Source organism: Branchiostoma lanceolatum, chromosome 2, assembly GCF_035083965.1.
Source record: "Branchiostoma lanceolatum isolate klBraLanc5 chromosome 2, klBraLanc5.hap2, whole genome shotgun sequence".
In the NCBI taxonomy this organism is placed as follows: Eukaryota; Metazoa; Chordata; class Leptocardii; order Amphioxiformes; family Branchiostomatidae; genus Branchiostoma; species Branchiostoma lanceolatum.
The window spans coordinates 38465077-38480763 of NC_089723.1; the positions used below are offsets into that span (position 1 = coordinate 38465077).

At 43.4% G+C, this 15687-nt stretch overlaps 1 protein-coding gene across 5 annotated transcripts in view; it reads left to right on the top strand.

Annotated features, from left to right (window-relative positions):
- The window catches only part of LOC136428974 (long-chain-fatty-acid--CoA ligase ACSBG2-like), a 30155-nt gene extending 14797 nt beyond the window's left edge, over positions 1-15358 (top strand). For all 5 annotated transcript variants that reach the window (XM_066418827.1, XM_066418829.1, XM_066418826.1 and 2 more), the window contains exons 6-18: positions 1075-1163; positions 1704-1824; positions 2506-2586; positions 3124-3273; positions 3708-3875; positions 5532-5713; positions 6189-6376; positions 7427-7536; positions 8221-8371; positions 8957-9096; positions 9974-10117; positions 10717-10819; positions 11607-15358. In XM_066418827.1, coding sequence (XP_066274924.1) covers positions 1075-1163; positions 1704-1824; positions 2506-2586; positions 3124-3273; positions 3708-3875; positions 5532-5713; positions 6189-6376; positions 7427-7536; positions 8221-8371; positions 8957-9096; positions 9974-10117; positions 10717-10819; positions 11607-11731 — 1752 coding nt within the window. In that variant the 3' untranslated portion in view covers positions 11732-15358. The remainder of the gene's footprint in view (positions 1-1074; positions 1164-1703; positions 1825-2505; positions 2587-3123; positions 3274-3707; positions 3876-5531; positions 5714-6188; positions 6377-7426; positions 7537-8220; positions 8372-8956; positions 9097-9973; positions 10118-10716; positions 10820-11606) is intronic.
- The last annotated feature ends 329 nt before the right edge of the window (positions 15359-15687 follow it).

Here is a 15687-nt window from a genome sequence, read left to right on the forward strand (position 1 = left end):
TTCTGAGAAACCAAGGCGTGGGTGATAGCGCACCCTGGTCAGATGGGCACCGGACGTCTCAGCGGGGAATATCCTCAATTTACCCTGACTCAGTAGATTGTAAGGATTAGTCAGCGACAAGGAATTGTCTCAATGTCTTATATATAGCAGACGTCGGGTGACAGTAACACACTCTGCGCTGAGAAGCACGCACGCAGCCACGCTCAGCAATCCATTCTTTGTATTGTGTGAGAATAAAACTCCCAGTGTTTATTGCCCAAAACTGACTTTGTACTTTCTTGTATAGACTAAGCCATTTAGCACAGTAGGATTCAAAAAGTGATTTCGAAGCAGTTTAGCTCGCTGAATTTTTCACTAGCTGTGGCAAAGAACCCTATGAACAGGTTCATTGTAACAGAAATTTCCCCTAGCTCTTACTCGACAAGTACAATGAACAGTGGACCCGGCTTATTGTCCCATACTAAGCACCTCAACCTTTTCCAGTAGTGTGCATGTGGGGTTAGCGACAACAGGGCCAGGTGGTCCTTAGGCATACATGGTCACTTGTATAGTCGCTTGTGTAGTCAACTTGTCGTTGTATTCCTTTTGACATTGAGTTCATTGTGTTACTGTGCATTTGATATATCTATTTCCAATTTCAAGACTTACATGGCAGGAGAAAGTACAGTACAGTCGGTCACATTGCTATATTTTTTAAACAAAAAACAAAAACCTAGAGATTTTAAAGACCTAAAGAATCAATACCATGTACTTTCACACAGAAAGTCCATAAGCTGACAGTTTCTTTTATTGATAGATTGATTGATTGATGACTGACTGACTTTGGACCTTGACATCAATCTTCAACGAAAGAGTCAGTAATGTCCAAAACTATTAATTGAGCTGAAGTTTAGATTCAATCCAAACAAATTCTTAATGCTTGTGTCAATGGGAGAAATTATCTAAGGGACCACCAAAAAGTCACATACATTTGTAGGTCAGGTGGTCCTTATGTAGAAATTGTCACCTGTACAGTTTGACTGCTGTTGCATACCTTTTGACACTGAGTTCACCAGATGTGCTTGTTTCCTGCAGCTTGGTCTGGAGAGGTTCCATGGAGTAGGCATCGTGGGGTTCAACTCCCCCGAGTGGTTCCTGGGGCACATCGGCGCTATCCTGGCGGGGTAAGGCCTCCATCCAGATTACATAGCTATAGGCTACAGACTCTCGTGCTTGATAGAGTTACACTCGTATAGAAAATAAAGAATAAAAAACAACTTACAGCTCTTGGTGGCAAATGTACAGATTGGCACACTTGCTGAAAGTTTAGCTGAAGAGGCCCGGTGTGCGTCACTCCCTTGTCAAGTTACGAAAGTTGTGTAAGGTGCCTTTCCCAAGGTCACAACTTTTGGGCATGGCATTTTTACTGGGTGCACCAGTGTCAAACCATGCTTTTCCACAGGTAATTTTTATCAATATTTAAAAAAAAAAACTTTTAATGGGAACAAAAGATATCAATTTTACATCAGTCCAATCTGCTAATTTATCCAACCAAAGCTATTGTTTTCCTGTCCATCTCCAGTGGTTTTACTAAAAACGTGTTATTCCTACCACAAAGACAGAACTTCAGCACTGGAAAAAGATTGCATGGGCATTGAAATCAGCACCATATAATATGTTTCTTCATTGTAAATATCTATAATTCTTTTCCTGTCCATCTCCAGTGGGTTTGGTGTGGGCATCTACACAACAAACAACGCGGAGGCTTGTCGCTACGTGGCCGAGAGTTGTGAGGCAAACGTCATCGTTGTTGAGAACAATGTTCAGCTCCAGAAGATCATTAAGGTAGGAGAATACGTAGTTACATAAGTTGTTACAGGGATGTCCCTGAACTAAAAGCTCAACTGGTAGCGGCCTTACATTTGAGCTCCTGGTTACAATTAATTGGTAACTGGGAGACCCGGGTTCAATCCTCGGAAAATCTTGATTGGGGCTGCATCCGTCTTTCGGAAGGGACGTAAAATGGGGGTCCCGTGTTGAAGGAGGTGCCTCAAGCACGTTAAAGGGAAGGGCTACCAACCTCTCTTGGTAATGATATACCCTGCTACTGAAACAACATAGTGCCCTATGTGCCACTAAGGCACTACAAGGGTCTATATTTCTTGTAAGATATTATAAAAAGCTTAACCAACTACAGTGTATTGTACATATTGTTGTGTGTAGGTGTTATCATTGGGGTCTGCTTGCCCATTTTCCATAAAGCGTAGGCAAGCTATTTTGATTTACCATAATTTCTTGCGAGATAGCCACATTCTGCATAGTTAACTTGTTATTTAATTTGATTAAGCATAATTTGTAAGGAAAGCTTTTTTATTTCCAAGATTCATAGCCAAATTTTGCATTGTTGACTTTCCGAATTTAGTGTAATGCCTAGACAGTCCTGCTGAACTTAGGGTAAAGCCCCCCCATGCAGACCCTCATCATTGAGAGTCATGTTTTTCAACATGTTTTTCCGTCCTGCCGTAGGTGTGGGACAAGCTGCCCCACCTGAAGGCTGTAGTGCAGTACACAGGAGCTCTGGAGCAGAAACGTCCCAACCTCTACACGGTCAGTGGGTCTCTTTTGTTGTGAGTGGATGCAGTGTCGTTGCCAAATCTTAACTTTGATGTATATTAACATCTTGATGGTGTAGTTGGATATGCAGTGGGTTTCAAACTTTTTATGTGGTGTGCAAGAACAACAGTCTGTCTTCAGTACACTAGCATGGATAAAACATCCTGGACTCCCAACCTTAATTCCTGTCATGCCTGTCATGTGGTTGGAAAAACCCGGGCAACGTTTCTAGGACCTTTCTGGCAACTTTGACCTACATGCCTGTTAGTGTCCCCAAAGTGCCAAGCATTCAAATGCCAATTGCAGAATTGTGGACACACACCACTGTCACAAACAAACAAACAAACACCAACTCACTACAAAACCTCCGTTATAGTGGAGGTAATATGATTAACAATCATTCTCTGGGTTGATGAAGAGACAGGTTGTCTCGAAAGCTCCCCAGAGCAAACTGTTTATGTTGTGTGTAAATACTGTAATGTTTAAATATTTGTCAAAAGTAAAACAATCATTCTGTATTATTTTACACAGTGGGAGGAGTTCCTGCAACTGGGCTGTGATGTGGGGGATAAGGTTCTGGAGGACCGTATCTCTGCCCAGGTGCCCAACCAGTGCTGTGTGCTCATCTACACTTCCGGCACCACCGGAAACCCTAAGGGAGCCATGCTCAGTCATGATAATGTGAGTGGGGAATAGTCTATACTAGTGCACTATTTTATTTCAATTTTTTAGTGAGATTTACCATTTAAAGCTAGCACTAGTAGGGAGAAAGTTGCAGCAACATATTTAGGTATAAATATAAATATATCTGATTACATGTAAGATATTCATGTAAGCACAGTCAAACCTCTACAAGTGACCACCTCAGCTATATAAGGACCACCTGGCAATTAGTGACCAGATTTTATCTGCCCCATGAGTAGTCTTTTTGGGTAGTTTTGACTTATGCTAAGCAGCTGTATCATACTTCATTTCCTATGTTACAATGGACAAAACTGAGGTTTATTATATTCTTGTACTTTTTATCCAGAAAAACAGGTCATGGCCTAGAGCTGAGACGTACGTAGTTACATGTACATTTGTACCTAGCTAAACTTTTCTCCTCCATTTCCCAGATCACCTGGACGGCTCGCTACGCCTCGGAGTACGCGGGACTGAAGATGGGGAAGGAGGTCAGCGTGAGCTACCTGCCCCTCAGCCACGTGGCCGGACAGATGCTCGACATCTTCGCCCCCATGTTCAACGCTGGGAGCACGTACTTTGCACAGCCGGACGCCTTGAAGGTAAGTTAAACTTGTACTAGTGACCACCTCTACATAAGGCCCGCCTGTTTAATGCTGGAAGCACATACTTTGCACAGCCTAATTCCTTGACTGGTAGCAGCCTCAGAGTTGAGGCCGGGGCTGCACCGTCTTTCAGAAGGGACGTAAAATGGGGGTCCCATGTTTGAGGAGGTGCCTCGAGTTTGTTTAAGGGGAAGGGCTAACAACCCCTGTCAGTGAAATATACCCTGCTATTGCTGCCATATTTGCCACTAGGCGCTACACTGTGTCCAGGGTTCATACATTGTATGTGTCAGGGTTCTCGCCAGAATAGTCTGAGCATACGGACCCCCTATGCTGTGATTTGGATCCCCTATGGTGTGATCTGTACCCCTATATTGTATTTCAACCAACATATGGGTGGTTCTTTCTGGGGAGAACCCTGTATACTATAACCCTTCATAAATCTTTAAAAAAAGTAAATATTTAGCTTTAGAATGAGGCTGTGATAGAGGGAAAACTTTATGCATTTTGAGGGATACATTTTGTGAAGTAAAGTTATTGTCCACAGGGTACATGTGTGTGTATTGTGTTCAGGGTTCCCTGTTAATATGTGTGTATTGTCCCCAGGGTACATGTGTGTGTATTGTCCCCAGGGTACATGTGTGTGTATTGTCCGCAGGGTACATGTGTGTGTATTGTCCACAGGGTACATGTGTGTGTATTGTCCACAGGGTACATGTGTGTGTATTGTCCACAGGGTACATGTGTGTGTATTGTCCGCAGGGTACATGTGTGTGTATTGTCCGCAGGGTACATGTGTGTGTATTGTGTCCAGGGTACATGTGTGTGTATTGTCCCCAGGGTACATGTGTGTGTATTGTCCACAGGGTATATGTGTGTGTATTGTCCACAGGGTACATGTGTGTGTATTGTCCACAGGGTACATGTGTGTGTATTGTCCACAGGGTACATGTGTGTGTATTGTCCGCAGGGTACATGTGTGTGTATTGTCCACAGGGTACATGTGTGTGTATTGTCCACAGGGTACATGTGTGTGTATTGTCCACAGGGTACATGTGTGTGTATTGTCCGCAGGGTACATGTGTGTGTATTGTCCGCAGGGTACATGTGTGTGTATTGTGTCCAGGGTACATGTGTGTGTATTGTCCCCAGGGTACATGTGTGTGTATTGTCCACAGGGTATATGTGTGTGTATTGTCCATAGGGTACATGTGTGTGTATTGTGTCCAGGGTATATGTGTGTGTATTGTCCATAGGGTACTTGTGTGTGTATTGTCCACAGGGTACATGTGTGTGTATTGTCCACAGGGTACATGTGTGTGTATTGTCCGCAGGGTACATGTGTGTGTATTGTGTCCAGGGTACATGTGTGTGTATTGTCCCCAGGGTACATGTGTGTGTATTGTCCACAGGGTATATGTGTGTGTATTGTCCATAGGGTACTTGTGTGTGTATTGTCCACAGGGTACATGTGTGTGTATTGTCCGCAGGGTACATGTGTGTGTGTTGTCCACAGGGTACATGTGTGTGTATTGTCCACAGGGTACATGTGTGTGTATTGTCGGCAGGGTACATGTGTGTGTATTGTCAGCAGGGTACATGTGTGTGTATTGTGTCCAGGGTTCCATGTTGATGACTGTGTATTGTCCGCAGGGTACCCTGGTGCAGACCCTGAAGGAGGTGCGTCCCACGGGTCTGCTGGGCGTGCCCAGAGTCTGGGAGAAGATTGCAGAGAAACTCCAGGCCATTGGCAGGGAGTCACGGGGCATGAAGAAGAAAATCGGCGCCTGGGCCAAGGGCATCGGCCTTTCTGGCAACATGAACATCATGAAGGGGTATGTAACCTCTGTTAGCATTTATCCGCCGGGTTACATAAATCCGCCACTTTAAAAAACAGTGGGTTGGAGAGATCTCTAGTGCAGCACCCCACCACCAGGTATGCATTATACTGGGGGTGTTGGGTTGGAGATCTGTTTGTGCGTGTCTTATTACAGAGTGGTGGAATTATGTACTGCAGTGTCTGGTATCCTTAGAGTTAATGCAGATTGTTGAATTAAGAGTCCTGAATAAAGAAGAAGGGAGTCACAGGAAATGAAGACGAAAATTGCCTCCTGGAAAACACTAGAAACCTCTTAAAGATATGCCCTGCTACTGAAACAGCATGGAACTTGGTACTGCAAGAGTGAGAAGCATCTTTTCCCAAAAAATAATTTCAAACCCTGCATAGGCTAGGTTAGGGGTTTGCTAGACACCTATAATAAGCCTTTGTTTCAGTTTTGTGCTAACAAAGATGTATCTGTTCTCCCCCAGACAATCCCCTCCCTGGGGATGGACCATTGCCAACGTGGTCGTCTTCAAGAACATCCGCAAGGCCCTGGGCCTGGACAGGTGCCGCCTGCAGTTCTCCGGGGCCGCGCCCATCGCCATGGAGACACTCCAGTACTTCATGAGCATCAACGTTCCCCTGTACGAGCTCTACGGCATGAGCGAGAGCACAGGTCAGTTTTTGCAAAGTTTGAAACAAATCGGCACCTGCAGTTCCAAAAAAAAGCCGCTAGGAGGCCCAAACCTACACAACCTTATCTCCCTCCCAAGAGTTATCTACCACTCAATAATCACGGCCATAGGATGTCCAGAACACAAGATATCAAACCTGGAAGTTCTGCTGCAGTACCTTAGAAAGTCACTAGTCTCACCAAGACCCACCTACCAAATATCTATCCAAACAATCCAGGCCTTCTTGAATTATTCTGTCTTCCACACACAAACCCTACACAATATCTAGGTGTAGAGTTTGCACAGTGTTGATACATAGAATATCTAGCAGTGATTGAGAAATTCTTCTTGATATTGTAGGAAAATTTCCTCACTTTGAATTTATTGCTAGTACCCAAAAATTTATTTTTCTTGTGTGTTTTAAAACATACATACCCCAAAACAAGACCTCCATTTACAGACCTATTTTCCTGAACTTCTCTGTTCTTGTGTCTGCACAGGCACCCACACCATGGCTCTGCCCCATCACTTCCAGAAACACAGACAGACAAACATACATACCCCAAAACAAGTCCTCCATTTTTACATAGGTGATAACTATGTTCCTGAACTAACTGCCTCCTCTGTATGTTCTTGTGTCTAGTCTGCAAAGGCCCACATGCCACAGCTCTGCCCCATCATTTCCAGAAACGCAGACAAACATTGCATACCCCAAAACAAGTCCTCCATTTTTACATAGGGGATAACCATTTTCTTGAACTAACTTGTGTCTGCACAGGCCCCCACACCATGACCCTGCCTCATCACTTACAGAAACACAGACAAACAAACAAACAAACATACATACCCCAAAACAAGACCTCCATTTTTACATAGAGGATAACCATTTTCCTGAACTAACTTGTGTCTGCGCAGGCCCCCACACCATGGCTCTGCCCCATCACTTCCAGAAACACAGACACACAAACAAACAAACATACATACCCCAAAACAAGTCCTTTTACAGAGGTGACAGCCATCTTCATGAACTAACTGTTCTTGTGTCTGCACAGGCCCCCACACCATGGCTCTGCCCCATCACTTCCGGCTGGGCAGCTGTGGTTCGGAGTTCCCCGGCGTCACCACGGTCATCAAAAACGCAGACGACGAAGGCATTGGAGAGGTAAGACAACTTTCTGATTCCTCAAAGTCCCTTTAAAAAAAAGCACGGCATGGTTTTCTATGTGTAGTCATTTTACCATGATTAATGTACAGTAAAACATACATGTAAAAGCACAAAGCTTATTTTCTGGATGTACTAGCTTCATCAACTTGGGAAGCGTAGATCGCCTTAAGCCTCTTGTCCCTGTACTCCAGTAGTGTCCGTGAATTGGCTGTACTGACACAACTGCTGAGTACCGTGTCTCTCCTTAGGGTGTCGATGAGAGGTATTTGTTGGGTTCTGTTTTCCTTATCTTGGCCCCCACAGGATGAGTTTGCTTGCCACTAACTACAGACAGTGCCCAGCAAGCTTCATTCTCCTTGTCAGTCTAGGCAGGTTGCCATAGTGTGTGACACTATGACTAAACAAGCTGAATAACGAAAAGTTATCCCCCTACTGGAAAACTGATGATTTTCCCCCTTGTCCAGGTATGTTTCTACGGTTTGCTCGTGCTCATGGGGTACCTCAAGATGAAGGGGGTGCTTTGAGCATGTTTAAGGGGAAGGGCAAGCAACCCCTCCCTATAGAAATATACTCTGCTACTGAAACAGCAAGGAAACTTGCTGCCCTATGTGCCACTAATCACTACAAGGATCTGAACGAACTACCCTAAAACTTAGTCTGAGTCTTTTTCCCGTTGTCCAGGTGTGTTTCTACGGGCGTCACGTGTTCATGGGGTACCTTAAGATGGAGGATAAGACGCGGGAGGCTCTGGATGAGGAGGGGCTGCTGCACTCGGGCGACCTCGGCAAGAAAGACCAGGAAGGATTCCTCTTCATCACAGGCAGGATCAAAGGTGGGGATCTCTCATATCTCTCTTTTACTTAAAATGCAGAAATGTTCGCGGTGGTTTTACGTTCGTGGTTTTTGCAGTGAACTCTTCAGCGCAAACTTAAAACCACGCAAAACTTTTTGCCCACATATGACTGTATTGCTACTAAAATTGTTTCAAGCTCAAACTTAAAACTATCGCAAGCACTCCATTTTTTCCCTACTGCAAAATAAAAATGACGCAAACTTAAATGCATTTACAGCACTTTGAGGAAGCCAATTGTATTCATCTTTTGGAAATTCCAAAATCCTGTCTCTCACCCAAAGTCAGGTACCCATTCACACCTGGGTGGAGTGAGGAAAGTCGTGTAAAGTGCCTTTCCCAAGGGCACAACATCGGGGCATATTGGGGTGTCGAACCTGGGACCTCTCGGTTCTGGGCGAAGCACCCTACCGATTGCGCCACACGATACCGGTGATAACTTACACTCTAATGTGTTGCGGAACTGATCATCACTGCGGGAGGGGAGAACATCCCGGCTGTCCTGATCTTTGATCATGTCTTTATACTATAGAAAGTTGTGATAACTTACACTCTCCTGTGTTGCAGAACTGATCATCACAGCGGGAGGGGAGAACATCCCGCCCGTCCTGATCGAGGACACTGTTAAGGAGGAGCTGCCGATCATCAGCAACGCCATGCTCATCGGGGACAAGCGGAAGTTCCTCTCCTGTCTCCTCACTCCTAAGGTAACGGTGACATGCTCTTCCTGTAGCTGTATCTGTATAGCTTGTATAACCATGCTTCAGTGTAACACATCAGCTTCTGTATCTGTACAGCTGGTATAACTGCCCTTCTGTGTAACATACCAGCTTTTGTATCTGTACAGCTGGTATAACCACCCTTCGGCGTAACACACCAGCTTCTGTATCTGTACAGCTGGTATAACTGCCCTTCTGTGTAACATACCAGCTTTTGTATCTGTACAGCTGGTATAACCACCCTTCGGCGTAACACACCAGCTTCTGTATCTGTACAGCTGGTATAACTGCCCTTCTGTGTAACATACCAGCTTTTGTATCTGTACAGCTGGTATAACCACCCTTCGGCGTAACACACCAGCTTCTGTATTTGTACAGCTGGTATAACTGCCCTTCTGTGTAACATACCAGCTTTTGTATCTGTATAGACGGTATAACCACCCTTCGGTGTAACATACCAGCTTCTGTATCTGTATAGCCGGGATAACCACCCTTTGGTGTAACACAGCAGCTTCTGTATCTGTATAGCCGGTATAACCGCCCTTCAGTGTAACACACCAGCTTCTGTATCTGCTTCGTAACTGTATATTTTGAAATTTTTGCATTGGTTTTATTTACACCTTTTTTGTTGTGCCTTCTCCAAAGAGAATTTAAGATACTGGGACTCGTGTTTGCAATATAGTGCTACTGTCGTAAAGAATTGTTTCAACCGCAAAATTATAACACTACAAAAATCTCCACAAAATTTTGTCCTGGCAATAATATATGAATCTACTGTATATATTTCCTGCCTGTTCTACCTGTGTTTCCTCTTCACTTTTAGAAAGGGTTGATAATTAACATTTCCTCCCCTGTTTGCCCGCAGGTTGAGATGGACCCAGAGACAGGAGCGCCGACAGACAACCTGACCCCACAGGCCATCGAGTTCTGTCGACAGGTTGGCAGCCAGGCCACCAAGGCCTCCCAGATCTCAGAGGGGCAGGACACGCTCATCACAGAGGCCATCCAGGTGAGATTTTACACTGTAGTACTGGACCTTTGGGGTAAGGTGGCAAGGTTGTCTTGTGGGTAGTCTTAGACTTAGAATCTAAGGGTTCTTGGTTGGAATCCGTTGTAGGCACATTTACACGTTTTTCTTCATTCGAGGAGAAAATGTATACCTAGATTTAGTTCACTCACTCACTCATGACCCATGACCTCAGTGGTCGTAGGGGCGTTTTTAAAACGTAGATTTAGTTAGGAAAAGTTAAAGCTGGAGATCAAATACGGATTTGAGGAGAGCCACACCTCGATCAAACCACAAAGATCCCACCACACTTATCGAAAAGAGTAGGGGTCCATCTCGGTGTGAGTCGATCGACTGTGCCCACAATGCAGTCTTGCCAAATGCCATGCTGTAAGATTGTTCTGATATCAATAACTGAAAACTTGTTATACCATATTTTGTCACATTTCGATTGTCATAAAGTATTTAACCCCCAGCCTGCTAAGGTAGCCGTTTGGCACCAAATTTGTATCGGTTGCGAGGTTAGGCAGCAGGGAGACGGTTAATAGCAGCACCTGGAGTCAGCATCTTTATATACATATGTATGTATAATCCCTCTGCAGGCCGGCATCACCAGAGCGAACAAGAGAGCGGCCTCCCGAGCACAGAACATCCAGAAATGGCTGCTGCTGCAGCAGGATTTCTCTATCCCTGGGGGAGAGCTAGGTACGTTTTGTTTGTTCTTACAGTTAAAGTATCAGATATCAAAGATTTATCTGGATGAAGTCCCTTGTTACAGTTTTGTGATAGAAAAACCTGTTTTATTTTTGCTGGCAAGTACATGTATGGGCGCCGCCATGTTGGGTGTGATCATTTTGATGGGAGGGGTGTGTTTTGGGTCACTAAGGCCACACCATCTTAATTTTATGGATGAGGCACTAGTTTGGGGGTCTCCAGAGGACGTCATCCATGAAATTAAGATGGTGTGGCCTAATTGTTGAAAACAATAACAGAAAAAAGGGTTTCTTGTATGTCTTGTTTTATGGTTGTTCTTGAATTATGCAAATATGGTTTTGATTAACATTACATGTGTCTGCAATGAAACAGTTACTCAAGCAACTGGGTAGACCTTACGAAATCTATTCTAAAGTCTATCCAGTTGCTTGAGTAACTGTTTCCCTGCATATCCCGTTACTTGGCGCAACTGTTAGAGCATTGGACTCAGAACCAATTGGTCCCGGGTTCGATGCTTACCATGCTCCGACGTTCTGCCCTTGGGAAAGGCACTTTACGCGATATTCCTACCATGACGGTATAGACAAAAGTGATGTCCACCGAGCCTCTTTGGCTATCTGTCTAAACAGTGTGCCAAAAACACACCTATTTAGTTGCCGATGTGCCAATCTAGCACATTTGCCACTAAAAACAGTTAATTTTTTTATCTCGTTACCTGGATGTATAACTCTCATCCCCATTGTATATGTTCATTGATCACTTCTTGTCACTCTTGCAGGCCCAACATTGAAGCTGCGTCGTCCTATTGTGAACAAGATGTACGCTGAGACGATCGACAAGTTCTACGCCGAGCCAGCGCCAACCCCCGGAACAACGCCCATGGAAGAGACTAAACTCCGTTAACAACAAGGGGGGTTACTCGGCAACATGGAGTTGTGAACCAGGCAACAGCAGAAATGTAATTTTCAAAGGATAATTAAGTTTTTTGTACACAACCAGAGAGTTATACGTCGATGAAGGTTAGACATCCAGGTAATAAGATACGCCAAAAACAGTTACTCAAGCAACTGGATAAAATTTTGAAACAGTCAGACGTTTCAGACGGCATCCGCTGTCTTTCGTCAGTGACTATCAGTAACTATTTTTGGCGCAACCAGAGAGTTGATAGGTCACAGACGTTTCGGTGACTGTCTGTCGCCTTCCTCAGGCTAACACTAACTGGTTATGAACTTTTACTTCACACTACCGCAGCAGCACCTAGCTGCAGTGTGAAGAATGCAGTCCCAAACATGACTGAGTTACAGTGACCAAAACGTCGGTAAAGAATCAACCGACTGGTTGTGCACAAAGAACTTTGTCATGCAATGATTTACCGACCTGATAGAATATCTGAATGTAATCTTCGAAACATTTTAGAAAACGAAAAATAATTAGGATAGTGACCTGTGAAAAGATTGTCGTCTTTCCCAGAGTTTCAGTAGCCTAGGAGATTAAACAGTCCGTACTATCTCACGGATGATATAATTAACATATGTGACCAAAGCTAGCTGCAGTGAAAGTATTTAATGCTACTTCTCAGGGTTTGACTGGATGTAGACCTTGTGACAATCAGTCATACAAGCAAGCATGAAACTCCAGGTAAGATGACCATGAGCAGCATTAAGATACAGTCAAACCTGCCCAAGAAGACCACTCAGGGGACCAATAAAATCTGTAGACACTGGTGGTCACCGAAATGCTTGTGTCAATGGGCAGAATCATCTAAGGGACCAGCAAAAAGTGGTCACTTTGGCGAGGTGGTCCTTTTTTAGAGGTGGTCACTTGTACAGGTTTGACTGTAGATCCAGAAATAACTCAGCATTTATACGTTGAGACTGAGCAAAAGACACAAAAATTGTACTGTAAACATTGGAGTCAAAACTCAATCTCAAGGTACCAAATTCAGCTGGGGACACAGGTTGTAGATGGGGAACCAAAATCAACGATTTAGCAAATTTCAGGGTGTCCCCTTCTAATGCTGTAATGCAGGAGCAGCCTAGGCTGGTATGAGCCAGCTCACGGTTTGAACCACTCATGCGCAGTGTGATGCATTGTGGGTAATATGTCAAAGGCGAAGGCCCATAAAACACATCTGGACGTGTATCAAGCGTCGTCAAGACAAGCTCTTTAGAGGTCAGGGCATTCACCTTTGACCTCGTCAAGACAAACTCTTTACAAGTCAGGGCATTCACCTTTGACCTCGTCAAGACAAGCTCTTTACAAGTCAGGGCATTCACCTTTGACCTCGTCAAGACAAGATCTTTACAAGTCAGGGCATTCACCTTTGACCTCGTCAAGACAAGCTCTTCACAAGTCAGGGCATTCACCTTTGACCTCGTCAAGACCAGCTCTTTACAAGTCAGGGCATTCACCTTTGACCTCGTCAAGACAAGCTCTTCACAAGTCAGGGCATTCACCTTTGACCTCAAGCATGCACAGTTCAGACAGTGAACTGACTTATTACTACAATGCACAACTGGTGTAATAAATTATTAGGTATGTAAATGTACAGGGCTGTTGTAGCGATGCTGCAACAGCTTGATGCAATGATCTCTTCCATGGGGGTACTGTTGTACAAACTAGGAAATGGGTGAACGGTGTTTGCTGTGGTTCTAACATATAGCTAATGTCTAGATCTCCCACCCAAGCCACTGCAGTGGCCTTAGGGCTTGTACCAGGGTTCCAGCTAGCTTGGAATTTTTTCCACCATCCCAATTCCCATTGATGAAAAAAACCTGCAAATAGTTTTTTTCTGTCACCCTGTACAAACTTCTATCATTTTTGGACATTTTTACATGGATTATTGTGTGTCAAGGTTGATAATAGCCTGGAGCCCAGCCTTCTTAGCTTTAGTTCGCTACCCAAGGAGTGGACTAAAGCTAAGAAGGCTGGACTCCAGGCAAGGTTGACAGAATGGTCTAAAAATGTTTCCATCATATGCAACAAGATTCTGTCAGATGATGGAATGACAGGTGTTGGCTAGAACCCTGGCTTGTACTGTGTATGTTTAGCACAAGACGTGAGAGTGAACTTTCACAAGACTGGAGAGACCCTTCTCTTGTTACTAAGGTCTTGCGTAGAGACCAATAAAGCTGATGTAATATGTAACCGATACGCAGTGCTGTACAGTACAAAGGAAGTATAGTTAATAACAAAGTTATGCGTACCCCAAAATCATCCGTAGCCCTTGTAAATTTGTTGTTTTTCTCAAGATTAAAATGTAGTCTAGTGGAATTTGGACCAATTTTTACTTGAACAAAAAAAGGGTATTAATTCTATAGATAATTCCTGACATGGCATCTTTTGTAAAAGCACGAATAGTATATGTAGCTCACAGTACCTCTGAAACATGAAATTTCACAATCACGTTATCTTTCAATGTTTCGGATTTACTTATAGCAGAAGAAAAAAACGCTTTTCACGTAATGAAATTGATGAAAAGTTATGGGGGTATGCATAATTAATTTTGTTGTTAAATGTACATGTAGGATTGTGAAGGGTAAGGCAATGTGTCACAAAATGTGCTGCTTGGCACTCCTATGCATTTCTCTAGAGCCTGCGGCATTCTTCTACTCTATGTAATTACTGTGAAATCAGACAATCTGACGGACTATTTATGGTTGTACAAAATGTATTGAGTTGATTAGGTACTGATATGATGGCGAGACTATGTATATGTTACGTACAATATATCTACTGTAGATACTGCGTTGAATGCGCCATTTGCGATATGTGGGAACATTATCGGTGCCTTGACGATGAAGACTTGAGACAGGCACACATCATTATTGTGCAAGGCTAGTTTAGGAGTAGCCTTTGACGTTTTCTTCATTCCTGGATCATTCTGGCATTCATTTAGCATCGATGATCAAATAGACTGCTGTGATATTGTCAGATTATTAATCCTAGATAGCTCATGAACATAGTCAGGACTAGTGCTACAACTCTTCTGATTCCAATGTTCAAACTGACAACTCACTACTGATAGGCACAAAATCATTTACAAGAGTCTATCAGAATGTGGTGTATTCTACATGTGACCAAAGTTGTCTTTGCTATACCGCATCTGGCAAATTTAAAGTATGGCTTTGAATATATTATATATGATAGTTGCTATATTATGTACAGTCTTGATCATACAATCTTTCGTCTTCACATACATGTACTGTAATTGGACTAGGTGAAATAAGTTTTTCCTTAAGGTGTTACAATAAGATACAATGGTCTGTCACTCTCTCAATATTTATATATCTATATATTATACATAACTTGGCTAGTGTGTGGCAAAATGTAGCCCTGAATTGTTTATGTACAGACATGAGAAATGTAGCAATAATTGAGTTGGGAAATTCCACACTATTTACAGGGTTTGTGCAATGCGTGAGGTTTGGCTGGCCACGATGTTGTGATAGGGAAACTTTACTTTACCTGCAGATATTTTGTTTGACCTACAAGACTTTGCTTTATTAAAGTATACAGTGCTCTGTTGAACTCTTGTTGTCTTGTTTCTAAAACTTCATGATCCCATGTCTTTCACAGCTTCTCGATATAATCAGACAACTCTCTGCATTCATGTTCCAGATTTTTTTAAAATTCATTTTAGTTGCTTTTGGACAATGATAATGTGGCCCTGCAGTTGACAACTTATTTTCACAGTGCTATATAGAAATAACAAAATAAACTTAACAATAATGATGACAAAGATAACAATCATGGAAAAATAACATAGTGTACTAACACTAACGGGGGGTGTCCATAGTCCGGTAACTGTTCTATGTGAATGCGCATGTCTTTTGTCATCGTACATTTTGCCCTGTACC